Source organism: Barbus barbus (assembly GCF_936440315.1).
Source record: "Barbus barbus genome assembly, chromosome: 10".
NCBI classification, from domain to species: Eukaryota; Metazoa; Chordata; class Actinopteri; order Cypriniformes; family Cyprinidae; genus Barbus; species Barbus barbus.
Genome location: NC_136738.1, coordinates 33,133,029 through 33,155,100, shown reverse-complemented (window position 1 = coordinate 33,155,100; position 22,072 = coordinate 33,133,029). Strand labels below are relative to the sequence as shown.

Sequence of the window (22,072 nt, the reverse complement as noted above, 5' to 3'; positions counted from 1 at the left end):
GCGGTAGAGCTTCGTTTGGAGTCCGAGTCTGCGCAGTAGAGCTTCGTTTGGAGCAAGAGTCTGCGCGGTAGAGCTTCGTTTGGAGTCCGAGTCTGCGCGGTAGAGCTTCGTTTGGAGTCCGAGTCTGCGAAGTAGAGCTTCGTTTGGAGCCCGAGTCTGCGCGGTAGAGCTTCGTTTGGAGCAAGAGTCTGCACAGTAGAACTTCGTTTGGAGCAAGAGTCTGCGCGGTAGAGCTTCGTTTGGAGCAAGAGTCTGCGCAGTAGAGCTTCGTTTGTAGTCCGAGTCTGCACAGAAGAGCTTCGTTTGGAGCCCGAGTCTGCACAGAAGAGCTTCGTTTGGAGCAAGAGTCTGCGCAGTAGAGCTTCGTTTGTAGTCCGAGTCTGCACAGAAGAGCTTCGTTTGGAGCAAGAGTCTGCGCAGTAGAGCTTCGTTTGTAGTCCGAGTCTGCACAGAAGAGCTTCGTTTGGAGCAAGAGTCTGCGCGGTAGAGCTTCGTTTGGAGTCCGAGTCTGCACAGAAGAGCTTCGTTTGGAGCCCGAGTCTGCGCGGTAGAGCTTCGTTTGGAGTCCGAGTCTGCACAGAAGAGCTTCGTTTGGAGCAAGAGTCTGCGCGGTAGAGCTTCGTTTGGAGTCCGAGTCTGCACAGAAGAGCTTCGTTTGGAGCAAGAGTCTGCGCAGTAGAGCTTCGTTTGGAGTCCGAGTCTGCGCAGTAGAGCTTCGTTTGGAGCAAGAGTCTGTGCAGTAGAGCTTCGTTTGGAGTCCGAGTCTGCGCAGTAGAGCTTCGTTTGGAGCAAGAGTCTGCGCGGTAGAGCTTCGTTTGGAGCAAGAGTCTGCGCGGTAGAGCTTAGTTTGGAGCAAGAGTCTGCGCAGTAGAGCTTCGTTTGGAGTCCGAGTCTGCACAGTAGAGCTTCGTTTGGAGTCCGAGTATGCGCAGTAGAGCTTCGTTTGGAGCAAGAGTCTGCGCGGTAGAGCTTCGTTTGGAGTCCGAGTCTGCACAGAAGAGCTTCGTTTGGAGCAAGAGTCTGCGCAGTAGAGCTTCGTTTGGAGTCCGAGTCTGCACAGAAGAGCTTCGTTTGGAGCCCGAGTCTGCGAAGTAGAGCTTCGTTTGGAGCAAGAGTCTGCGCGGTAGAGCTTCGTTTGGAGCCCGAGTCTGCGAAGTAGAGCTTTGTTTGGAGCCCGAGTCTGCGCAGTAGAGCTTCGTTTGGAGCAAGAGTCTGCGCAGTAGAGCTTCGTTTGGAGTCCGAGTCTGCACAGAAGAGCTTCGTTTGGACCCCGAGTCTGCGTAGAAGAGCTTCGTTTGGAGCCCGAGTCTGCGCAGAAGAGCTTCGTTTGGAGCCCGAGTCTGCGCGGTAGTGCTTCGTTTGGAGTCCGAGTCTGCACAGAAGAGCTTCGTTTGGAGCCCGAGTCTGCGAAGTAGAGCTTCGTTTGGAGCCCGAGTCTGCGCGGTAGAGCTTCGTTTGGAGTCCGAGTCTGCGCAGTAGAGCTTCGTTTGGAGCCAGAGTCTGCACAGTAGAGCTTCGTTTGGAGTCCGAGTCTGCACAGAAGAGCTTCGTTTGGAGCAAGAGTCTGCGCAGTAGAGCTTCGTTTGGAGTCCGAGTCTGCGCAGTAGAGCTTCGTTTGGAGCAAGAGTCTGCGCGGTAGAGCTTCGTTTGGAGTCCGAGTCTGCGCGGTAGAGCTTCGTTTGGAGTCCGAGTCTGCGAAGTAGAGCTTCGTTTGGAGCCCGAGTCTGCACAGAAGAGCTTCGTTTGGAGCAAGAGTCTGCGCAGTAGAGCTTCGTTTGGAGTCCGAGTCTGCACAGAAGAGCTTCGTTTGGAGCCCGAGTCTGCGCGGTAGAGCTTCGTTTGGAGTCCGAGTCTGCACAGAAGAGCTTCGTTTGGAGCAAGAGTCTGCGCGGTAGAGCTTCGTTTGGAGTCCGAGTCTGCACAGAAGAGCTTCGTTTGGAGCAAGAGTCTACGCAGTAGAGCTTCATTTGGAGTCCGAGTCTGCGCAGTAGAGCTTCGTTTGGAGCAAGAGTCTGCGCAGTAGAGCTTCGTTTGGAGTCCGAGTCTGCGCAGTAGAGCTTCGTTTGGAGTCCGAGTCTGCACAGAAGAGCTTCGTTTGGAGCAAGAGTCTGCGCAGTAGAGCTTCGTTTGGAGTCCGAGTCTGCGCAGTAGAGCTTCGTTTGGAGCAAGAGTCTGCGCGGTAGAGCTTCGTTTGGAGCAAGAGTCTGCGCAGTAGAGCTTCGTTTGGAGTCCGAGTCTGCACAGAAGAGCTTCGTTTGGAGCCCGAGTCTGCGCGGTAGAGCTTCGTTTGGAGTCCGAGTCTGCGCGGTAGAGCTTCGTTTGGAGTCCGAGTCTGCGCGGTAGAGCTTCGTTTGGAGTCCGAGTCTGCGAAGTAGAGCTTCGTTTGGAGCCCGAGTCTGCACAGAAGAGCTTCGTTTGGAGCAAGAGTCTGCGCAGTAGAGCTTCGTTTGGAGTCCGAGTCTGCACAGAAGAGCTTCGTTTGGAGCCCGAGTCTGCGCGGTAGAGCTTCGTTTGGAGTCCGAGTCTGCACAGAAGAGCTTCGTTTGGAGCAAGAGTCTGCGCGGTAGAGCTTCGTTTGGAGTCCGAGTCTGCACAGAAGAGCTTAGTTTGGAGCAAGAGTCTGCGCGGTAGAGCTTCGTTTGGAGTCCAAGTCTGCACAGAAGAGCTTCGTTTGGAGCAAGAGTCTGCGCAGTAGAGCTTCGTTTGGAGTCCGAGTCTGCGCAGTAGAGCTTCGTTTGGAGCAAGAGTCTGCGCAGTAGAGCTTCGTTTGGAGCAAGAGTCTGCGCAGTAGAGCTTCGTTTGGAGTCCGAGTCTGCACAGAAGAGCTTCGTTTGGAGCAAGAGTCTGCGCAGTAGAGCTTCGTTTGGAGTCCGAGTCTGCACAGAAGAGCTTCGTTTGGAGCCCGAGTCTGCGAAGTAGAGCTTCGTTTGGAGCAAGAGTCTGCGCGGTAGAGCTTCGTTTGGAGCCTGAGTCTGCGCAGTAGAGCTTCGTTTGGAGCCCGAGTCTGCGCAGTAGAGCTTCGTTTGGAGCAAGAGTCTGCGCAGTAGAGCTTCGTTTGGAGCCAGAGTCTGCACAGAAGAGCTTCGTTTGGAGCAAGAGTCTGCACAGAAGAGCTTCGTTTGGAGCCCGAGTCTGCACAGAAGAGCTTCGTTTGGAGCCCGAGTCTGCACAGAAGAGCTTCGTTTGGAGCCCGAGTCTGCACAGAAGAGCTTCGTTTGGAGCCCGAGTCTGCACAGAAGAGCTTCGTTTGGAGCCCGAGTCTGCGAAGTAGAGCTTCGTTTGGAGCAAGAGTCTGCGCAGTAGAGCTTCGTTTGGAGCAAGAGTCTGCGCAGTAGAGCTTCGTTTGGAGTCCGAGTCGGCACAGAAGAGCTTCGTTTGGAGCCCGAGTCTGCACAGAAGAGCTTCGTTTGGAGCCCGAGTCTGCGCAGAAGAGCTTCGTTTGGAGCCCGAGTCTGCGCAGAAGAGCTTCGTTTGGAGCCCGAGTCTGCACAGTAGAGCTTCGTTTGGAGCAAGAGTCTGCGCGGTAGAGCTTCGTTTGGAGCAAGAGTCTGCGCGGTAGAGCTTCGTTTGGAGTCCGAGTCTGCGAAGTAGAGCTTCGTTTGGAGCAAGAGTCTGCGCGGTAGAGCTTCGTTTGGAGCAAGAGTCTGCGCGGTAGAGCTTCGTTTGGAGCCCGAGTCTGCGAAGTAGAGCCTCGTTTGGAGCAAGAGTCTGCGCGGTAGAGCTTCGTTTGGAGCAAGAGTCTGCGCGGTAGAGCTTCGTTTGGAGTCCGAGTCTGCGAAGTAGAGCTTCGTTTGGAGCAAGAGTCTGCGCGGTAGAGCTTCGTTTGGAGCAAGAGTCTGCGCAGTAGAGCTTCGTTTGGAGCCCGAGTCTGCGAAGTAGAGCTTCGTTTGGAGCAAGAGTCTGCGCGGTAGAGCTTCGTTTGGAGTCCGAGTCTGCGCAGTAGAGTCATGAGGCGGAGCCGCGGAACCAAACTCCCGCAGACCCAGTCAACCATAATGACACTCCCCCTTTTTATAGCATCAAATTACTAGCTAAAATCAAACTTACCAGAAAAATGAACAATTGAACATATATCAGCGTGATAACAACTATCTTAAATAACCAACATCATGTTTTGGAAAATTGTATTGGAAGTGTAATTAATTTTTTTGTTATGACTCAAGTCCCATTCGTTTACATGGAGAGGGCGGGGTTTATTACCTGTACTGCAACCAGCCACTAGAAATCTTTAAATCTAGATTAAAGAGGAAAGTCGTGGCCTAATGGTTAGAGAGTCGGACTTGTAATCCAAAGGTTGCGGGTTCGAGTCTCGGGCCGGCAGGGATTGTAGGTGCCCAGTCAGCAAACAAACTTGGCCCAGATTTGGCCTGCATCTGGCACGGCTGGCATTCATCCGGCACTGGCATACAGTATGTGGGCCAAACATGGCCCAGGTTTGGCAGAGGTGGTACCGGGTTTAAGACGGCACACAAGACATGGGCCAGATGTCAAATGTAGTATTTGGCCCAGATGTCAAATATAGATATGTGGGCCACATAAGTATGGCCGATCTTGACCCACATGTAAAATCCATTTCAAATATTTTTGACTAAAATCCCAATGTTTTCCCATAAAGGAAGGTAATATATTCACATGTGAAACACTGTTAAATATATTGAACTACATATTTAACATATATTTTTAAAATGCATAACATGAAGCTCATATTGTGAGATTATGCGTTTACATGCGAAATTATATTCATGCCTCATTATATCTTATATTATGGAATAGTATATCCTGTTGTTTTATACAACTGACTTCAAACAATGTTTGGCATTCACTGCTTTCAAATTCTCATTCAATTTACAGTTAGATGTAGGCCTATTATATCCACTTAAACAACACATGGTGAAGTTTCAGGACATTTTATTTGACTTTTATTTACTATTTATGTAAATACGTAACTTTGTGTTTTAGGCCATGCTGGCCAATCAGAAGCATGAAAACGTTTCCAGTAGGCGGAGATAACAGCACAGGCTCCCACATCACAAGCCAAAGAAATCTTCCCCCTGGCAGGAGCTTTGACACTGTTGTGTTTCAGTGACCTGGTGCAGGGTTTGCGTGAGGACGAACGGCCACACCGCGAGTAACAACCTGCAGTTTGAAAATAACCGCGTTCGTGTGGACAGGGCCAATGGGCGCGCGTGTTAAACATTCAAATGTATTTAAACTGGAGTGGAGGAGGTTACCATGGTAACGGCGTCAACTCACTACCTGACAAGTAGCAAGAGACTGTCTCTCTGCTGTTTTCACTGCTTTCAGGTAAGTTTAGTCCCTAAAGTTACACAAATAATACATACAACCGTTCCTGACACTTTCTTACATGTAACTGACACGTTTTTGTCGAATCTTTATTTACAGGAGTGGTTTAGTGTCTTCAAAAAGACCGTTAGCATCACAACTGTTAACTAGCTAGAGGCTAACTATTAGAGGTAAGCTAACTATAGATTTGAGCTCTTATTAATGCACGTTTGAGATTTTAAGCACATTTTATGTGTAGATGAGCGGCTTTGATAGTTTTGTAAATGTTGTGCTGGTACTTTGTCTAGATAAAAGGAAGTCACTAAGCTAATTAATTTCAACTAAAAGTCTGCACTGCGGGCTCAATTGATGACGTCATTTACATGGGCTGAAACTATTTCAAACACGTTTTTAACTTTAATTGCAAACAAATATTGATAAATTGTACTGTGATTTCAGGAGCGTCAGAAAAGAAACCCCTAAAACAGGGGAAGTTACAAGAAGATTTGTAATGGGATCTGCTGGCATGAGATACAGGAAACACAGGTGATCTGAGAAATCTTATTAAATAACATATTTCACAATATAGTCACTATATCATCATGCATCTGTAAAACCTAAAAATATGAATAATGGTATCTTAAGATTTGTTGTATATTATTATTATTTCTCTTTTCTGCATTTCAGTTTTGCTGTAGTTTGTTTATGTCTAATAAACCTGACATTGTATACTACATTTTGTTGGCTCTGTGACAGATTGTTCCTATATTCTTCCATGCTAATGACCGTGCTGCAGAGCTGGGACGGGTCTCTTGTCGAAGAACATCTCCAGAGCGCCATGAACCATCTGACTAGTAAGTAAAACCTCAAACATTCAAAAGTTTATCAAACATTCAAAAAAATATATCAAATAAATATCAGATATTTCCTGTATGTCCTACAAGGCCATCTCGTTTAACTCTGCCCTGAGGACACTATATACACCACAACCTACAGAGGGTCCATCATAATTACAAAAAAAGACAGATGATAATAAAAAAGTTATTTGAAATTAATATTAATAACGGTAAGACAGAACCAGAGACAGCAAGCAGTGTCGGCCCAAATCCGGCCCGCACACTATGTTGCTGTCTGGACTGTGAACGTACCTCACTTTAAACTGTAACGGTCTGCATGTATATTATTTTCCAAACTTTAAATGTTGTGAAGTTTTTGTTCAAGCAAACTTTGTTGCTGGTGGAAACCTTACATGAGCCTTAAAAGTACTTGAAACTGAAAATCTTATTTGCACTCTTGAAGACTATTCACCAAAGACTCAATTTCAGTCCAGCAGAATTTTCTGTACTCTTCACCACCGATGCCAAAATGAGCATTCACAAGAGCCTCACACTACATTGTTTGTTTGAATTGTATTTCAGGACAGTTCGTGAAGACAGATAACCTGGACAGATATCAGCCCCCACACCAGACTTCTCACTCACAAGGATTGCTGTCTACTAGATATTATGTGTACTCTTCAGAGTTCGTTGCATGCAGATATTATTCAGGGACATGAACACTTGAATATTGCAAAAATAGAGAAAGTACCTTATTTAAGAATTTTATGTTAACTGAGTAAACATATATATATATATATATATATATATATATATTAATGCTGTCAAACGATTAATCGCGATTAATCACATTCAAAATAAAAGTTTTTGTTTACATAATATATGTGTGTGTACTGTGTATATTAATTTTGTATATATAAATATAAACATGTATATATTTCAGAAAAATATGTTGTTTATATATTAAATATACTTATGTATAATATAAATGTATATACATGTAAATATTTTCAAAATACATATATGCATGTGTTTGTATTTGGGCCAGTTATGGCCCATGTGTGGCCCTTGTCTGCAAACCAGACCTGGTCCACACTAGGACTGTAAGTCATTGCGGTATGTGGGCCAAGCGAAAGCTGATTTTGTGGGCCGGAGCTGGGCCAGAGAAAAATTGCTATGTGGGTGGGGGCAGTGAATGTACAGCGCTCTCTCCACCCTCAATACCACGACTGAGGTGCCCTTGAGCAAGACACCGAACCCCCAACTGCTCTCCGGGCGCTGCAGCATAAATGCTGCCCACTGCTCCGGGTGTGTGTTCACGATGTGTGTGTGTTCACTGCTGTGTGTGTTCACTGCTGTGTGTGTGTGTGTGTTCACTGCTGTGTGTGTGTGTGTGTGTGTTCACTGCTGTGTGTGTGTGTGTGTGTTCACTGCTGTGTGTGTGTGTGTGTTCACGGTGTGTGTGTGTTCACTGCTGTGTGTGTGTGTGTTCACGGTGTGTGTGTGTTCACTGCTGTGTGTGTGTGTGCACGTTGGATGGGTTAAATGCAGATCACGAATTCCGAGTATGGGTCACCATACTTGGCAGTAAGTCACTTCACATTACAGTAACCAGTCGCGATCACGCGCTAAACAATGCGCTGAAATACAGTAAGAAGCGCTCGAGTTCAACACAGAGTTCTCCAGAACAAAACACGTCTCTTTAAACTAGTTAAAGCCAAATAAATCGGAGCGGTTATTCTCATCAACACTGATGCAGAAACAGTGCAAGAAAAATGAGCAGAAAAGTAGGATATTCATATTGATTATTATTATATTATCAGTGTTGGGCAAGCTACTTGCAAAATGTCGTGAGCTAAGCTAACAGTTACTCCTCATTAAATGAAGCTTCACTACACTAAAGCTACAGCCCTGAGAAATATAGCAGCACTCTTCACCAAACACCAATGACTTGTACAGACACTATAAGGATGAAAGTGTTGGTTCACCCCTTCTTTAGAACAGAAAAACACAACTGTGGCAACAAAGATGGAAACATAATTCATGCATTTAAAAACTGTATTTCCATCTGTTGCAACAGTTTTGGACGTGTCTAAAATGACAATAACCTTATGTACAAGTCATTGGTGTTTGGTGATGAGTTTTTGGCTCAAGGTCTGCATTTAAAGTCACTCCAGAGGAGTTCAGCTGGGATCAGGACTTGTCTTTCTGCAGACCAGTCCAGTTCTTCCACACTGACTCAATCAATCATGTCTTTCTGAACCGTGTCTTATACACAGAGACACTGTCATGTTAGAATAGAAAAGGGTTCTGTCCAAACTGTTGATATAAAATTAGAAGCACACAATTCCCAAGAATATCATTATATGCTTAAACATTAAGATTTGTACTCATAGAAATTACTAAAGTAGTCAAACATGTTCATTAGAAGGAGGTGACCCAATACTTTTGGCAATATAGTGTATATGTAATATTTGATGTGTTTAATGTAAACAGATAACAAAATATCATTGTGGTCATAAATTATATTTATTATAATTATAATTATTACAATGATATACTGTTAACTTTTCATATCTGCAGACAATATTCCATACAAAATATCCCCACAAATGTACTGCATCACCAAGATTTTTGGTGGTGTAAATTTATTCTGAAGTATTATTTTCATCAGTGTTCTATCAGCTTTTACATAATTAAATATACAGATGGCCTTTCAGCCCTTTTAAATGTATGCATCTTTCATGTCAAATTATTACAATTAATCAATAAATTCCATATACACTGTTACCAGCCATTTTGGGATATACAAATAAGAAATGTATATCCGGTAAGTTGGTAAGTCACTTAATGAGTGAGTCAACAGATTCGATCAAAACCCGGAATCATTCAGTAACAAAACACCGTTACTTGGAGAATGTGCTGATCTTTGTATGGAAATATTTTCTTTGGTGAAAGAGAACAAAACAGTAAATATTGTGTCTAAAATGTAAGTAATGTAATAACTACTTGACTACTTAACTAGTCTACTTGTTTATTGAATTAAAATCAATGTGACATTTGCAATAGTGAAATATTCAGCAAAATAGCCGTATGTCATTTAACTACATCATTTTATGAATAAACTAAGCATTTTGAATTTATACCTCAGTGTGTTTCTTCTGAGTTTCTTTATGTTTGTTGTTGCTCATTTGTGTAGACGACGAAGAGACAGGCAGCGTGAGCCTAAACAGCACGACCTTGATAACACAGATTACACTATCCAAAATATCACTGAATGTAATAAAATCAGAAGAATCATTCTCACATTTCGATGCGTCGCTGGTTATTTTTTTTGCCACTTAAATTTTAATCAGGCTATTTGTCTGGTCGGGCAAGTAAAAAAAACAAAAAAAACATTTTAAACTAGCTAAAAGGCTGGTCGGCCCATACAAAGACTATAGGGACTTTGACCTATATTATTATTGAGAACATTATATATAAAAAAGAAGGTAGTTCGACCTGAATTCTGCTTAATCATAATCGATGCGTAATCATATTCAATACAGGCACGTATGCGCTAGCTTGGAGGCTAGCCAAAGCCAGCGAATGTCAATCATGTCATACACTACAACCCATCGCTGCGGCCCGTGATCCCGTCCGCGCCGTCTATTCCTCTAAACTTCGGTGGTGCTGCGGGATTTCCAGGCTCTTTTCGAAACTGTCTGCTTGCTTGTAGTTATCTCTCAGCTTGCCTGTGACTTCAGTTCAGTTCGAGCGCGTTTTGTTTTTCAAGTGCAGAATCGCCTCTAGGCCCGTCTTTCACCAGACCACATTAACATGTTAAATTCACTGAACGGCGCATGGTCTGAGTAAGTACAACAAGCTTTGTTTGGTTTCTAGACAATGTAGACAAAACGTTTTTAGAAGCCGTTTTAATGCTATTCCTTGATAAACTTTCCTATTGTTTTTGACTTGTGTTTTAATATGTTGGCTAACGTTATATGAAAATGAAGAATTCTGTCAGTCTATTGACTGATTTTCCATTTCTGCATTGCTCCAGCCGATCTGAATAAACAACCTATGCACTGTTTATGTTGAGTGTATGCTCTTCCTTATTTTCTGTTTAACGACCGCCTACAATTAAATGATGATAAAGTGAGGCAAGCATACGGCATAACTGTGACCTAATTTTAGCAGAATTCATTGAGGGATTTGACAGTGTAAGTATTTCAAGCGTAGGTTGTTATATAGACACACGCACAGTTTTTTTCTTTTGCCTTTTTTGGGGGTTTCTAGCTTTTAGACTACTCAACTAGTCGATACAAAACTTCAGTTTAAACGACAGTCAAATTAGTCGTAGCACACATTCCTAGTTTTAACAGTGAAGTGATTGTTCTCAGTGATACTTACTGAACTGATCTGGATTCTTTAATCACAGGCAGCAGCTTCTGAAGAACTTCCATATTTTCAGGCTTATTCTTTCCTTTAACAAATTTATCAAGACGAAACTCGTTCAGTTCCTCTTCTGATGTCAACAACACAAACACTACAGCTGACCACTGAGATGAAGAGAGACTGGCTTCCTTTATTCTTCCAGATTTCAGATACTGTTGTATTTCCTCCACTAGTGAACGATCACCCAGTTCATTCAGACAGTGGAACAGATTGATGGATTTCTCTGGAGAGTCAATGATACTGATCTTCATCTTGATGTACTCAGCTGTTTTCTCATTGCTGTCAGATCTGCTTCGTTTCAGCATCATTATTTGTTGTAGGAGAATCTGATGAGACTCCACTGACAAACCCAGAAGGAACCGCAGGAAAAGATCCAGATGTCCATTTTTACTCCGTAGAGCCTCATCCACAGCTCTCTGATGCAGCCCAGATAATGAAACCTGTTTAAACAAGAGTTTAAACAAGTCCTTCACTTTAGACTTTAATCTCCGTTCGGTGATTGGCTCAAACACATTTATGTTGTAGTTTGTCCAGGAGAGGTGCACATATAGAGCTGCTAGATGTTCCTGAATGCTCAGATGAACAAAGCAGAAGACTTTCCCCTGATACAAGCCCAACTCCTCTCTGAAGATCTGAGTGCACAATCCTGAGTACACTGATGCTTCTCTCACATCAACGCCACACTCTCTCAGGTCTTCCTCATAGAAGATCAGGTTTCCTTTCACAAGCTGCTGAAAAGCCACTTTCCCCAGTTTGAGGATCATGTCTTCATCTGTCACCTTCTTCTCATAGTCCTTTTCATGTTTGATGTCGGTCTGAAGGATCAGGAAGCGCGTGTACATTTGAGTGAGAGTCTTGGGAATCTCTCCACTCTCTGCTCGACTCAACATCTTCTCCAGAACAGCGGCTGAGATCCAGCAGAACACAGGGATGTGGCACATGATGTAGAGGCTCCTTGATGACTTCAGGTGTGAGATGATCCTGTCGGCCAGACTCTGATCACTGATTCTCTTCCTGAAGTATTCCTGCTTCTGTGGCTCATTGAAGCCTCGTACCTCTGTCACTCGATGGACACACTCAGAGGGGACGAGATCAGCTGCTGCTGGTCTGGAGGTGATCCAGATGAGAGCAGAGGGAAGCAGATTCCCCACAATCAGGTTCATCAGCAGCACATCCACTGAGGCTGATTCACTTACATCACACAACCTCACATCGCTCTGAAAATCCAGAGACAGGCGACACTCATCCAGACCATCAAAGATGAACAACACTTTATATTCATCACTGGATATTTCCATTTCTTTAGTTTCAGGGAAAAACACTTGAAGAAGATCTGAAAGGCTGAGTGTTTTGTCCTTCATCAGGTTGATTTCTCTGAAAGGCAGTGGAAATATGAGCTGGACGTCCTGATTCTCTTTCCCTTCAGCCCAGTCCAGGATGAACTTCTGCACAGAGACTGTTTTTCCAATGCCAGCGACTCCCTTTGTCAGCACAGTTCTGATGGCTTTGTCTTGTCCAGGTAAAGGTCTAAACATGTGATTGCATTTGATGGCTGTGTCCTCTGTTGCTGCTCTCCTGGATTGTGTCTCAATCTGTCTCACCTCATGCTCATTACTGATCTCTCCACTCTCACTCTCTGTGATGTAGAGCTCTGTGTAGATCTCATTCAGGAGTGTTGGGTTTCCCTGCGGCGCTGTTCCCTCATACAGACGCTCAAACTTCTGCATCAGATTTGATCTAAACCTGTTGAGGACTTCATGCCTGGAAAATAAAACACTGCATTATTAAATAAGCTAAGCTAATGTATTCTGTATCATAATGAAATAATGTTTTACAGATATATTAGACCTGAGATCAGTCTTTGTATCTTCACTCTTATAATCTAATGGCTGATTCATAGAAGCTTCTCTCCTCAGAGACACACAGCTGGACTCTGCTTCTGATCTCCTCTGATGAACTGAACTATAACAGAGAGAGATTAAAGTCAATCCATACTCAGCAAAGTACATACTCATATATTATTTAAACAATCACTTTAAAGAACACTTAATGATCATTTCATTTACAATATTTTATTACAAAAGATGTTAAATAGAACAGTGCTTTCACAAATGCATCTCTCTGTGTAACACTATGTTAAAATATCAGATAAAGATATTTAAAGATAAAGATAACACTATGTTGATATAAAATGACATGCTATACTAATATTTATGTAAAAACATACCTGAGATGAGTCTTTGTATCTCCACTCTTAAACCATATTGGACGATCCATAGACCAATCACTCCTCAGAGACACACAGCTGAACTCTGCTTCTGATCTCTTCTGATGAACTGAACTATAACAAAACACATTTAAATAATCATTTATAATGATAATAGCTTTCTTTTCAGGTCTACAAGTATTTTTCATCAAAAATACTGCAGTGAGGAGGCTTTTTGACCTTACTATTATTATTATAAACAGTCTTCATTTTAACTGAAAAGCCTCCAGACACAAAAACACACTGAGACTCCCATCTCTCATGATTGAAGGTGATTTAATTCAGTGTTTATTGAAAGTACCTGCATCCTGGAGAACAATCTTCATCTGTGGATGTTTGTGTGTGATCCATGATGAAACACAATCTGATCTCCAGCACTGACTCTGAATGGAAATGACAAACAAACACAATAATTGATCTGAACGGATCCTGAGAGAAACAGATCATGAGACTCAGATACACAATGTTAGTCGTGTGTTAACAAATGATCAAATAACACCAAACACCAACCAAACCACTTCATCTGCTTCAAAAAGAACATATTCAAAGATATAAACCATACGTCGTTCAGAGGAAATATGAATGCGGAAGTCACCGTAAAGCACCTGATCATCAGCACTCACCTTATTTACACAGATTCATAAATCCACCTTCTTTCTATGAAGCAGCTGCACGCTTTGATAAAGCTTCCTATGAAACACTGATATTCCGTATAGAATCGATTCTGACTGTTTACATGAAGAAACATCGACTCTGAACTTTTACTTTCACTTTTATCTGTGGCGCAGAAAACAATGATGACGTCACTTCCGCGGCGAGATCTCAAGCCTCATCCGGTGTTTGATCAGTTTTTCCTGAATGAAAGATTACAGACATTCAACTATCATATTATTAGAGACATCAGATCAAACTTCAAGTTATTTCTTAGAAATTTGTTTTCGATTTTGATTTAACATTGTCCATCATTTTGTCAGACAGGTTTGTAAAAATTCCGTCATAATCTCATATTACTCAATTTAATTATAATAACACATTTAATTACTTTCATTTTTAATCATGAAGCTACAGGATGAGCTTATAGACTTATGCATTTATTTGTGAAGAGAAGTGGTTGCAATAATTGACAACAGCTCGGTCTCCTGATTTAAATGAGCTGCTGCTGGAGGAAGACGGTGCTCTGTCCGCGAGTGGGCGTGGTTTCAGCGCCAGCGGACACGCCCCCAGTGTTTGAGAGCTAATGATCAATTATTTGATTGAGTCGATTATTTAAGCAGTGTATTGGTGGTTAGTTAGTATGCTACACTTTAAGAAAAGCCTGTAAAATAGGACACAATGTACTGTTGATTTGAATGAATTTTCTGTATTGAATTTCCACAGGTTTTTTTTTTACTTAATAAATAAACTTAATAAATAACCTTGCCTTGCCTTACAACAGTTATTGTTATATTATTATTATGGTTATCGGTACTTATAGTTATTGTATAAATATTATTGTATTTATCATTATTGCTATCAGTAGATATCATAATAGTTATTGCTATAATTATTGATATAGTTATCTTTATATCAATCATTGAGTCATTGGTTTAGGTGTGAACAGGCCTTTAGTCTGAGTGAATCATGTGGAATCATAGTATTGTTGATAATGAAGCTCACCTGAGGTGTTTGACCTCACTGCTGAGGGATCTGAGGAGGTTATAGGACACGTCCAGATGCTGCAGACACACCAGAGAGTACAGCCTACACACACACAAATAAATCAAACATTTATAGACATAAATTAGAAAGTTCTTTGAAAATTATTTGTAAAAATCTGGATGTGTAATGAGGATTCTGGAGGAAAATGTGTGTGTGTGTGTGTGTTTCTGTGTGTGTGTGTGTGTGTGTTTCTGTGTGTGTGTGTGTGTGTTTCTGTGTCTGTGAGTGAGTGAGTGTGTGTACAGGTTTATATATCCTGGTGGGGACTTAAACCTGAATACACACAGACTCATGGGGACTTGTGTCACGGTGGAGACCTAAATTGAGGTCCCCACGGGTACAAACGCTTATAAATCACACAGAATTAGGTTTTTTGAAAATCTAAAAATGCACAAAGTCTCCTGTGAGGGCTAAGTTTAGGTGTAGGGTTGGTGTAGGGCAATAGCACACACAGTTTGTTCAGAATAAAAACCATTACGCCTATGGAGAGTCCCCACAAGGATAGTGAAACACACATAATGGAGACGCTCAGACAGTGACGACACATCAGGAAGATCACAGATGAAATGAGCCTGTGAGGGAAACACACTATCTTCTCTCCAATATCTGCACCACTGCAAACATGAGATTCATTTACACAACAGTTCAATAAACAAGAAGTTCATATTGTTACATTTTAGAAACAAGATTGTCTGTTTTTCTCAATTTCTCAAATGAAAATAGTTCAAAGCCACAGCAGAACTGTTGAGCATCTCTGATTAACTCACAGCGGTGATTCTTTACTGAATGAATCCACGATTTTGAATGAATCAAGTGACTCAATGAATCAGTGACTCATCCATAAAGACAGTCACTTGCTTTATTTCTGAATGAATCAGCTGTTTGAATGAATCGGTTGAATGAATGATTCAATGACTCACTCAAAGTTTGTTTTAACTGCTTACACACTAAATCTGTCCTTGTCACTCAGTTTCTGAAAGCTGTCACTCAAACAGAAGCACACACCAAATCTACAAAACCAGACACTATTTCTCAGCCTCTGACTCAGTTTCATAAAAACTTTTTGCAGAACACAACACACAGTTCTCTTTGTAACACACACAAATCTATCAGGAATTAATATTATGGCAAATGTGTTTGCAAATGTTTGCTTTTGAGATGTGTTTGTGATATTTTGAATGCAGTGCTTCATTTTGTAAGAGATGTGAGGGATTTTGCATTTTGTGTGCGATTCTTGGATTTGTGTGTAAAGTTTTGAAAAAAGAGAGGCAAAGTTTTGAAAATGTGTGTAAGCAGCTGAAAAATACTGTAAGACAGGGACATGCCACCATATTTCAATATCCATTTAAAAATGAACATTGATATTCAGTTTATTATCATTATTTAAGCAAAGCTGAATGAACACATTTCTTTCTACTGCTATGTTTTCAGTGCTGTAAATGATCTCTAAATGATCCTTTGGAGGGTAATTTCTCAGCCAGAATAATTTCAAAATTGATTGGCAGATCATGTAATTAATTTGATTAAAAATGTTAATTGCTTGACCACTCTAATTAAAATAATTCATAAAAGTATTAAGCCACTGTAAGCAGCGACAGCTTCACATTGAACCTGAGAACAGCTGATACCGCGGTGAAATTATGGTAATGCTTTTACTGACAATAAACAGTTACATTTATTAGTATTAATGACTAAAGTAATGATGCTGATGTTTTGATTTACAGTTTAAAGTCAGTTGTTTTATGTGTGCACATACTCATTTCTCCTCTATTGATGAACAAACACCAAACTGAAGCCAATAATGATCTAAGACCTCATTACACTGAACAAAACACAATTATAGATGCGACCGCAAACAGTTCCTTAAACTGTGAATAAAAATAAGAGGCAAAAGAGAAGTGCACATCCTCTTCTTCCTCTTTTAATCAGAATGTTTCATTTCCTAAAGATATAAAGCTCTCTGTGTGGATGCAGAAGATCTGCTGTCACATGCACTGAAGACACGAGAACACAGGCTTCCTTCAGTGGGACGAGGAACTGAGTCTGACTTTACACCGATCACAAACACACATGTATGAGTGTGTGAGGCGTTTGAGCAGGGACGGATCAGGGCACGGACTGATTAAAGACCCCCCTCAGCTCCAATTACGGTCATTTCTCTTAAGTTCAAATAGCAATGGATTCTATCTACACAGTGAAAATAGCAGTATTTTTAGCGATATGTTAATTACACTAAGTGTGAATAGCTATAGATTATATTTACACTGTTAAAATAGCAGGATTTTCTGCTATTTATACTACTTAATGCAAAATAGTGGCATCTGCACTTCAGTATTGTATTACATTATAAAACAGTATGCAATAATAACGTATTGACTGTAAATTATCATTTTAATTCAGATTATTAAATGGATGCCACCTTGTTGATACAATAAAGCCCTCCCTACACCTACCCTAACCCTACCTGATACTTTATTTTCAACTTTTTGGTTATTTCTTTAATTTTTATTAAAAATAAATGCTTTTACGATATGATATGAGATTTGAAAAGGGAGAAAAAAAGTTTGGCAAAATGCGGATTCGAACCCTAGTTGATCGGGTCAAAAAGACCACAGTACACACTTTACCATCTGCGGTTTGAGTGAGTTTCTCTCGCTGACACACACATCAAGTGAGTGTTCTTGCATTGAGCATTTCTTTAAAAAACAATCATGAAGTAAACTGGCTTTGAGGAGTTGTCCAGTGAGGATTATTACATTATACAATCTGTGGTTTTGAAGTAATGGCACCATAACATCACATCTAATGAGCTCGAACAACTTCAGCTGAGCTTTAGTTGTATCTGTTCATATTATTTAATTAATATAAGATAACTTTAATGGACTCCTAGTGCAAAGAAAAATCTCACTGGATTATTACAATTAATGGCAAAATGAATGTTTGTAAATGTATATGTCTCGGTTATGTACGTAACCCTTGTTCCCTGATAGAGAGAACGGAGATGTTATGTCGTGACGACATGGGGTTTTCTTGGGAGCCCCAATCATCTATGAATTAGTGGATTTTGCATGCTGAGCCACTCGTTACTCGTGTAACGAGGTGACAGGTGCTTCCACTCATCAGGTTTTATGCTGAGGAGCCGAGAACATGTCTCTGGCGACCAGCAATGGTTCGAGGTTGTGGCATGGGGACATAACGTCTCCGTTCCCTCCATCAGGGAACAAGGGTAACGTATGTAACTGAGATGTTCCCTATCTGTCGGTCACTATGAGTTATGTGACTCGACCTAGGAGGTGCATGTAAAGCGCCATAACCCGAACACCATCACAGACCCTGTACTGCCATGCCTGACCCTCGAATGCAAACCGAAGGAACAGCCCGCACTTCCAAGCTCTGTGCGAGTGGCACCAAAGGGACAATCGATGCACCTGCGGTGGTAGAGCATGGCGCAAATGGTAGAGCATGGCGCTAGCAACGCCAAGGTCATGGGTTCGATTCCCAGGGAAAGCAAGAGCTGATAAAATGTAGAAACTGTAACTTGAATGCAATGTAAGTCGCTTTGGATAAAAGCGTCTGCTAACTGAATAAATGTAAATTTCCTGCAGACCTGCTTTGCAACGATTTGTATCGTAAAAAGCGCTATACAAATAAACTTGAACTTGAATTCTCCGCCTCTCCGGGGGAAGCAGTGGCGCTGTAATCACCATGTCCTCTCAAAGAGCAGCTTATCATGTCTCTGAGTTGCCCGTGTCAGGGCCACTACGTTGTCTTTTAGAGGACTTAGGGGCCAGCTGGAACATGGGAGGCACCACAGTCCTGCAAGAGGCTCACTCTGGAGGACGCAGGAGGGCATCCATGAACAGACTGGGGCACGGCCTGCGACGGAACGGTGGTAGGTTGAGGATCACATCGGGGCAGGATCTGCTGGATGGCCTCGGTCTGCTTCTGAGGACTGCTGGGCTAATTCCTCGACAGTGTCGCCGAACAGGCCGGCCTAGGAGACGGGATCATCAAGAAAGCGTGCTTTGTCGATGTCTCTCCTCTCAACTAGGTTGAGCCAAAGATGGCACTCTTGCACCACTAACGTGGACATCGCCTCCCCAAGGGACTGCGCCGTGACTTTCATCGCTCAGACGAGGTCAGTCGCCAAGCACAGCTTCTGCATCAACCTTGGGTCGGTACTACCCTCATGCATTCCTTTGAGTGCCCTAGCTTGGTGAACCTGCAGGATCACCTAGGCATGCAAGGCAGAAGCGGCTCGGCCCGACGCACTATAAGCTTTGGCAGCGAGAGTCGCTGACTGCTCACAGGCTTTGGACAGGAGACGAGGACAATCTCTCCAAGTTGCAGCCAAGTGCACCGCAGCCACACTCTCCACCTGGGAAATGTCAACGTTCAGACACTGAAGACAACGATCGTGGCCATTGACAGAAGACAGGTAACAACCGCAACCAAGAGGACACAGACAGAGTGGCATCTTTAAAAAGACGCGAGCCATCCGTGATTTGCTCTTTTAGAGAAACTGCTCTTTTAGTTGAAGAGCCCAGGGGAATCGCTGATGACAGGGACACCACCACAACCAGAACAGCCTCTTCTCTTTCCAGCTCTCAGAAACTATTAGCTCTAGGTTCCTCCTCGCGTGACGCAGTCAAGGACGGCGAGTTCTGAAGCGCTGATGAAGTCTCGCTCTCTCTCACAGTGGAACGGGGATTGAGAGCGTCGGGAATCCTGGAAGTGTTTGCTGGTCACGGCGTTCAGAAGAGCTGCAGAAGAACGAGAGACTTCATGAACCGCTCACAACCCAACTAACGACTCTCAAATTACAGATACACTTAATTAGAAATGATGTAGTGGGCAGGATGTAAAATTTAAAACAGAGCTCAAATAAATAAAAAAAACTAATAAAATCCTGCTTTATGTTTTTAATAAAATGTATTTGCACTATGAAAATAAACACAACCTACGGAGTATTTCCAGAAACACTAACGATAATAATAATAATAATAATAATAATAGTGTTTTTAATTGGCACATACAGGAAACAGTTAAAAAAAGTGAAATATTATTAGAATCCCTTGATTACTAGTTTATTAAAAATGAAAACATCAAAGTAGGCACACCCCAGCTCCAGAGATAGAGAAGTATTTAATTAAGTTCTCTCCACAGGTGATGTTTCGAGCTTAAGCGCTCTTCATCGAACATAATTAAATACTTCTCTATCTCTGGAGTTGTGCTGTGCCTACTTTGATGTTTTCATTCTTATTCTTGTGTGATGGAGCACCACATTGAGCTTTTTTGACCTAATTGATGTGCGCTCTTGGACAGTTTTTTATTACTAGATTATTAGAAATATTTCTGATTATTATCAGTGATGAACACAGTTGTGCTGCCCAATATTTTTGTGGAAACCGTGATACATTTTATTTTTCAGGATTCACAGATGAATAGAAAGTTCAAAAGAACAGCATTTATTTGAAATAGAAATCTTTTGTAGCATTAGAAATGTCTTTACTGTGACTTTTGATCAATTTAATGTGTTCTTGATTAATTAAAGTATTAATTACTTTTTTTGGGCTCAGTAATAATAAAAAAATTACTTTAAAAATGAAAACTTTCATTCAGCAAGTATACATTAAATTGACCAAAAGTGAGACTAAATAACATTTATAATTTACAAAATGGTTATTTTGAACTGTCTGATAAAAAAATATTTTGATAAATATGATCTGTCTGCGAGGAATCCTGTGTGTGGGCGGAGACAAACCCTCACAGCTCAGCATCTGATTGGCTACCGCATCCTGCCCTCTGCAGTGCAGCTCTGACAGGAAGAGACGTAGCAACTTCCTGTAGTTCCAGCGGGACAGAACCGTCCTCCTCAGCTCGTCCGCGGAGCCGCTCACCTGCTGGAAGTCACTGAGGCAGAAGAGGTCAGGAGGTCGCGGCTGTAGATGAACAGGTGTGGAGTGCTGAGGATGATGGGAGAAACCGCTGATGATCGGAGCGACACCATCATCATCCTCACGGAGAGTCTGTGGATGGCAGACGGACTCACTCGCTTCATCACACTCTGGAAACACAGAGACCATGTGTGACCCTGGAGCACAAAACCAGTCAAGGGTCAATTTTATGAAATTGAGATTTGTACATCTGAAGCTGAATAAATGATCTTTCCATTGATATATGGTTTGTTATGATAGGACAATATTTGTCTGAGATACAACTATTAGAAAATCTGGAATCTGAGGGAGCAAAAAAATCTAAATATTGAGAAAATCGCCTTTAAAGTTGTCCAAATGAAGATTTTAGCAATGCATATTAATCAAAAATTAAGTGTTAGGAAATTTACTAAATATCTTCATGGAACATGATCTTTACTTAATATCCTAATGATTTTTGGCATAAACTGTTAAGTGCTTTGACACAATCTGTATTGTTAAAAGCGCTATATAAATAAAGCTGGCAAATATGATGCATAAAGCAACTTCGTATTGCTTGGCAGGAAAATACTCTCTCCTACAGGAAAGCCTTAAAAACTGCTAGCTCTGCTTACTTTATGTCTCTTTTAAGACAACAAACACAACCTCAAGTATTTATTTAATACAGTGGCTAAATTAACAAAAAAATATAACATCAGCAGGTGCAGACATTACCCAGCAGCACAGTAGTAATGACTTTATTAACTACTTTAGTTCCAAGATCGAAACTATTAGAGATAAAATTGTAACCATGCAGCTGTCAGCCACAGTATCGCATCAGATAGTACACTATAGATCCCCTGAGGAACAATTCCACTCATTCTGTTCTATAGGAAATGAAGAACTGTATAAACTTGTTAAATCATCTAAACCAACAACCTGTAGTTTAGATCCTGTTCCATCTAAGCTTTGAAAAACCTGTTTCTAGCATTTAGAAAACTGCTTTTTTCCATATATATCTAAATTGAGACCTATGCTCTCAATGTCAAATGCAGAAACATTAATTCATGTGTTCGTGACCTTGAGGTTAGATTATTGTTATGCTTTATTGGGTGGTAGCTCTGCACATTTAATAAACAAACTGCAGTTGGTTCAAAATGCGGCAGCTAGAGTTCTTACTAGAGCCCGGCCCTCGTCCGGCAGCTCATCAGAATTACCGGCCCGAGCCCGTCTTTTCTCCCGCTTCTCCTAAAACAGTTTATACTACTGTTTCGGCTATTAAAATTGTTCAGTTTTGTGTGTAATGGTAAAATTATTATATTTCGTTTTGTTTTTTTATTAAGTTAATTTAGAAAAACGTTTGGAGCATTTTTGTTTGTTAAATAGCCTATACGTTTTTGTTTTTTTAAAGTAACGACCAAGCGGCCAGCGGCATGAGCTGATCATAGCCTATGTTTGATCAATTTAGCCTTCTCATATCATCAAGACTTGCCTAAAATAACATCTATAGATATACTAAAACAGTTCAAGCAGGCCTATATAACAATGTTTAAACGTTAAACCTGCGCTATAATAATAATGTGTGTATCTATATCTGAGTTTGTGCTGAGAGTGGAAGCTAAAGCGGCTCAGGACAT

At 41.7% G+C, this 22,072-nt stretch overlaps 1 protein-coding gene across 3 annotated transcripts in view; it reads right to left on the bottom strand.

Moving 5' to 3' along the window:
* Positions 1-14,511, bottom strand: part of LOC306876281 (NACHT, LRR and PYD domains-containing protein 12-like) — a 36,830-nt gene extending 22,319 nt beyond the window's left edge. For 2 of the 3 annotated variants that reach the window (XM_079427315.1, XM_079427317.1), the window contains exons 1-5: positions 13,446-13,638; positions 13,124-13,205; positions 12,784-12,897; positions 12,405-12,518; positions 10,512-12,317 (exon numbers count right to left, since the gene is read on the bottom strand). In XM_079427315.1, the coding sequence (XP_079283441.1) occupies positions 10,512-12,317; positions 12,405-12,518; positions 12,784-12,897; positions 13,124-13,173 (2,084 nt within the window). In that variant the 5' untranslated portion in view covers positions 13,174-13,205; positions 13,446-13,638. Of the gene's footprint in view, positions 1-10,511; positions 12,318-12,404; positions 12,519-12,783; positions 12,898-13,123; positions 13,206-13,445; positions 13,639-14,478 lie in introns of those variants that run through there. The other variant, XM_079427316.1, reaches the window with a different exon arrangement.
* Between the last annotated feature and the right edge of the window lie 7,561 nt (positions 14,512-22,072).